The following is a 6,000-nucleotide window of genomic DNA, read 5'->3' on the forward strand; positions in this document are numbered from 1 at the left end:
GGAACAAGTCCGAGAGCTCCCAAACAGAGGCTTGGGTCGTATGGGGTCTTGGAGCAAGGGAACACAGCTGATTCCTCAAGGGCCAGGCGGCTCGTGTGCAGAGTGGTTAGGTCGGCTAGGCTGGGTGCGTAAAGAGGCTCCTCGCGGTCAGGGACAAACAGCTGGCTGGGGCCAAATGAAGGCAAGTGGGTCTCTGTGAAGCTGACGTCCCTCGACCGCTGTTTGATCCTGGTGTAGTGGGTATTCGAACTGGACCCTCACTGTTGGTGTTTGGTGCAGGGCATCTTGATACCTTGGGGGTTGGTGCTGCATGGCTCTAGTTGGTCCCGGTGTCTTCACACTCGGTGGAAAGACAGATTTTACCTTCCAGAGCACGAGTACCTTCTCCTGGTTGCTTCTGGAATGCAGAAAAGAACTCGAGACATCGTTGTTCCAATAAACAGAGCACCTGCAAAGCAACTCCAGCGCCTTGAGACCCTCACAGGTGATTTGCTGCGCTTTATAAATCTTGATTGATTAATTGACTTTAGTATAAACAAAAGGACCCACACGCCTGTGTCTAAATCTAATCCATGCATTCATGCATCCATTACAAACTCACAAAACTCTCTGATCTCATAACACTGAACCCAGATATATGCAAAAATGTCTGATATTTATTGTACTAATCCAATGTACATATACAAAAGTTAAAATAATTTTTTTTAAATCCGATTAATTTTCACTATGCACGTGATCGCCTATATCCCTTTCATGTCAGTGTGCAAGGAAACACCTATTGTTAAAACAATAAATTTTCTTTGAAATGAGCCTATTACTTTTGTTTCATAATGTGCAAATAAGCAAGATGTAATAAACAAAATGTATCATACAGATATCCAATAAAATGTAAAAATGCAATTACATGCTGTATAGCATTTTTAAATGTTATGTGATATCTGTATAAGAAATTTCGTTAATCCATCTTGCTCATTTGCACATTATGTAAAAAAAAGGTAATAAGCTAACTTCAAAGAAAATTGATCTAACTAAAGGTGTTTTCCTTTAATACTGTACGAGTACACTGACACGACAAGGATATAGTAGATCACGTGCATAGTGAAAATTAATTGAATGATGTTTTTTAATGATTTTAACCGTTTTGTGTATGTACATTGTATTAGTACAATATGTTTGCACATATCTTGTTTCAGTGTTATGAGATCAGAGAGTTTTGTGAGTTTGTAATGGATGCAGGAATGTATGGATTAGATTTAGACACTGGCGTGTGGGGGATATACTTTTGTTCATATTATAATGCACGCTGTCCCCTACATTTGCAAGGGTACCGCTTAATATTTGTTAATTGACTGTAGGCCACAATCCAGTTAATCTCTTTTTGTTTTTACACCCACTATACCACCTAAGACAGGAATTGCAGAATGATCTGCTTCTTTTTTCCCCCCTAAAATTAAGCGCATATGAAAAGGAGCATCTTTTCTTACCTTGCTTCCAAGTTTTGCCATAACTTTCCTATGCATGTGAACTCTTTACCTGCTTTTTTTTTTAATAGAAATAAAAAAATCTGGTTGTTCACTCATTGGGTCTAGCTAAATATACTTTGCTTTTGGTTTTCTCACCTCTCCCCATCTTCTGAAAAACATTCAATGCTAGTTTCATGGTCTTATGAATTGTAAAATGCTAGATTTTGCCGGTTTCCCTACTCTTGGCTGCACCTGTGTGTATGCTGTGCCAAGACTGCATTGCGATTTTTCAGTTTTGCTTCCTCTTAGAAGCCTTTGCCAAAGTATCTATATAGGCTACGCCACGTGTGTTCTGTTGACATTACACAATGGAAGTCCTCTTGTGAGCCAGTTCTTGTTTGGTCCAGATCTGTTAAAGGATTGGTTTGGCTAGACTTTAGTGGTTAATGCAATTGCATGGTCTATTGCAGAATATGGTCTTTCAGTTTTCCCATAAATCTTTAGGTGCAGGAGATGGGACTATGGTGTACATAGTTGTCAACCCGCCATTCCCATGTGTAAGCTAAGTGAGTTGTGGGAGCTGGTAGATGCTTAAAGGGGTGTAGCCTTTGTTACTGTAAGACCTGTTTCTCAAAACATTTCAAGTCTGCAGTAAAATGTGGAAATGAGGAAAAGAACGTGGGGTGGACTGCAGAGTTCAAGGGTCACTGTAGCAAGTAATTTAAAGGACCGAACGCATTTGTATTCCCATTCTGCCACCTTTAATAGAAACAGATGTTTGAGAAATGGACTTTTGATTTGACTAATTGGGGGTTCTTTGATTCTCATTCCACTGATGCAAACAATGCTGTATGAATGGCTCACAATGAACTTCAACACACAGGATAGGTCAGTGTGAGTCTCCCAAATCACTCCGATGCCGTCCACACTCTGACTGAAGAAAAACAATTAGGTTATAAAAATGCATGTTATTGGTGTCTAGAATAGCATTGCAGTCCCAACAACAGCACACTGAGCATGACAGCCAAACGCTGACTGCAGGAGCCATGCTATTTAAACTTGCGACTGCACTTCTGGTCCTAATTCGGAGACTCAACAGGGATACAGTACCAGAAAGTACTGCTTTGCAAACTGGAAAATGACCATGTGGTGGTGAACAGGTAACACTTTTGCACTTGTTATGTTGTAATATGTATGGCTTCCACGCGAAGTAGAGAAAGTTACAAAGGCTGTCAAATGGAGATTTGCCAAAGATTCCGAAGAGGTTGTTCTCAAGAGGTAATGTAGGGATCCACATGTTGGTAAGGAATGAGTTTCATTAGATACTCCTCCAGTGCATTCACCTAGAGGTTTTTTTCCCTGAAGCAAACTACCCAGCCCCAGAACATCTCCATGTCAAGATGGGTGGAGGAATCAAAGTGTGCATCCCTAGCAAAGCAAATGTTAAAAGGAAACAAATCTTTTACCCAGGTCTGTGCTGCAGTCATACAATACATTTCAGAGGTTCTCAAGCCAGGGTAAAAGGTGCATCTGTGAGAGGAGCAGGTGTGGGGGCAGGGGTTAGTTAATACAAGTGAACTTGGTCTTTTGGCTGAGATGCAAGCTCTGGTCAAGTGCATAACGATTGAAGGGGGATTTTGAGCTAAGTATGGGAGTTATTTTAGGAAATTATCTTTTTGCTACTGGCTTAATTGTTCTCATTTAAGTCTTACCTTTGCATGCGCCGTCTGCTGTAGGTCACATCAACGTTTCTCACCCCATCCATTCTTTAACCATCCAACCTCTACTTTATTGCATATTGTACACAATCTTTATTCCATCAGATGCTCGTGCCTCGGTTAAGCCCCAGCACCTGCTTTATCTGAAGGTTTATCATGAGATGCATATTACTCCTTTGTGGCTCATCAGTGTCTCTCCTCCTATTTTTGCCTTTGTACTTCCTTCTTTTTCTCTTTGAAAGAGGCACTGTGTTTCACCCAGCTTGTAAAGATGTAAATGGGTGTGGGGGCCGGGAACAGGGCTAAGTGGGTTAGAAAATACCACTGTACTGTATCTAATGTATGTACATGGCGAACAACTTTCATTCACGGGGGTTCATCATAAATGTCAGAGTGAGTAACTCGCTTTCTATTTCTTTCAGCACAAATGCTTGCTAATCAGACAGATGGCCAGTCTTCAGCAAACATCTGTCACAAAAGAAAGCGAGCAGAAGATGAGCTGGAGTCTTCCAATAAGAGGAGCGGAACATTGGAATCTTTTTCAACCCAGCAGCCAGAGGATGGCTCGTTAAGTGTAACACCTCACTGGAAACAAAAGTGCAACCCACTGGCAGACGCTACAAAGAGAATCCCCAATGGTAGTTCTGTCCGAGACTCGCCTTCCAAGTATCCGCAAACCACGCGCTCCAACGATGCACCCATTGGGATGGAGGTCAATGAAATGCAGTCCTTGGTGTATTCTCGCATTCCTGAGTCACAGGAGTTGTTTGATCCGGAGTCACAATTTCCTACTCTGCTTCCTAATTCACACAGGGTTTTGCCACGGAATCCAGATGCACACTCTGAGTCCCCTAATTTATTAGATGTATACACTCTTGTCAAGCAAACCAACCAAGACTGCAACCATCCATCGTTGCAACCACTTAGCCCAGATACCCATGCACACACATTCCCACCGCAGAGCTCCTCTTGTGTGGAAGGTTCTCAAACACAAATAGACTTCACCCAAGATTCTGAGGGTAATGTGGTCCTTGCTCATAGGGCCGCCCATGGCCAACGGAGTAGTCAGCAGAGTAACAGAAGAGATTGTTCCGTGCCATGGGGTACGTCGGGCATAAGAACGAAAAAAGAAAATCTGAGCACTGTGCCCCACAATAATTCTTTAGCAAATATTTGTGCAGAAACAAAAGGAAACCTGCTGTATTGGAAATCATCCAAAAACTCCTCAAATATGGAAAATATAAATCCTGATAAAATGAGGGCATCAAAAGAAAATGTAAAATTCAATTGTGTGCCGGGTAAGAACACCATTAACCAAGCCAAACGTTTGCTGCATCGTGGTTGTGAAGGCACTAGACCATCCTTTGAAGGAATCTTTAAGAAGTGTGAAGATTCAAGTGTATCCTCTTCGAAAGACCTTGGCAATACCGTTCTGTCAATCAGGTGCTTCAGCAACAAAGATAATAGCCAGGAATGTGTTCCAAACAAGACTCTAAAGGACCTCGTGAATACAAAAGCACAGAACACCCCACTGGGTGATCGAACAAATGAAATACAGGAAGGGCATGGTGATGTTGCGAAGAGCAACTTCAGGCCTCCTTCTGGGAAGTACTCCCGGTTGGGAAACTCTCCAGTGGCTTCTCAACCTCTGGCCAGCCTGCTCTTCACACAGGACTCAGAAGGAAATGCCGTGATTAAGCACTGGTGATTCTGTTAAGTTGTTTTCCAATAGGTCGGTATGTTTTTAGGAGTAGCTGAAGGGTAGAAACAGGCTGTCTGAAACTGAGTTGTTTCTTCCATCTTTTATAGTCTTTGAGTGTGTGATCTGATGTAATTTTTATGTGTGGGAATGGAAACTGTTGCAGGTGACATTGTACAATAAAGTACTTTTACAATCTGACTTTGAAGTGTAAATCCTATTTGCATCAAAGACCGTAAATACAAAGGAAAAGGTTTTTCATTGCCAGCTACTACCAAAACACCCCATTGATCCCAGTTCTAGTGGCACCCTGGACAGCGAGTCTCATTACACTCGTGCTGACGTGGAGCAGGACCAGGCAGTGTCCGGCAACCTTTAGTAGTTCTGTTTTCAGAATCACTGCTGTCACTCCAGTTTACAGAGACTGCAGAAGAGCTGCAGTAGCACTAAGAAGGAATAGCGTGAAGATGGTATGAGAAGACCAAAGGCAATCTACTCTTCAAAGAGGTAAGTGTAGAGTTTAGCAGAAGAACATTTTGTTTTAGAGATTGATTGGGAAAGATTGCTGTAAATGTTTGTTTCCCGAATGGGGGTAATTTGGTCCTAGAATCGTGTTTGTCTCCTGGAAGTATGTATTTCTGCTACAAGTGGCCCTAGAACAGATTATCATTTTTTAGGTTGAGCCTAGAGTCAGCGCGCATGCGCTGCTCTGTGAGGCATGTAGTGTTGAGTAAGGGATGTGAAGCTCCGCCCACTCTTCGCCCACATTTTTCATTGGCTTGTGTCATTGTCCACGTAGACTGTGGCTGTTCATTAGTCAAAAGGCTTGTTAGTCCCTCCTTAGTAACACCTTGTCTTATTTTGTAACCTCCCATGACGACACCCCCTGCTACGTGTATTATTGCTCAGTAGGCTTTAATTACAGCCTCCGAGCACTCTTTTTTTCTCAAATAACTTTCACAATGACTTGAGGGAAACACTTCATTTCTCCTCCTGCATGTTTGCAAGCTGAAAGCGGCTGCCCACCATTTCTTTCCATTTCCGTTACTTTTGTTACAATCTTGTCAACCAAGTGGGTGCCGCGATTGCATCAAAAGTAAAGAAATAAGGAAAAAAAAAT

The 6,000-nt window shown here is 42.2% G+C and overlaps 1 protein-coding gene across 2 annotated transcripts in view; it reads left to right on the forward strand.

The window, feature by feature from the left end:
* The window catches only part of AUNIP (aurora kinase A and ninein interacting protein), a 44,047-nt gene extending 38,966 nt beyond the window's left edge, over positions 1-5,081 (forward strand). For both annotated transcript variants that reach the window (XM_085647797.1, XM_085647798.1), the window contains one exon: positions 3,604-5,081. In XM_085647797.1, the coding sequence (XP_085503923.1) occupies positions 3,604-4,889 (1,286 nt within the window). In that variant the 3' untranslated portion in view covers positions 4,890-5,081. The remainder of the gene's footprint in view (positions 1-3,603) is intronic.
* Positions 5,082-6,000: the final 919 nt, after the last annotated feature.

The sequence above is a fragment of the Triturus cristatus genome, chromosome 3_2 (genome assembly GCF_964204655.1).
Source record: "Triturus cristatus chromosome 3_2, aTriCri1.1, whole genome shotgun sequence".
NCBI lineage: Eukaryota > Metazoa > Chordata > Amphibia > Caudata > Salamandridae > Triturus > Triturus cristatus.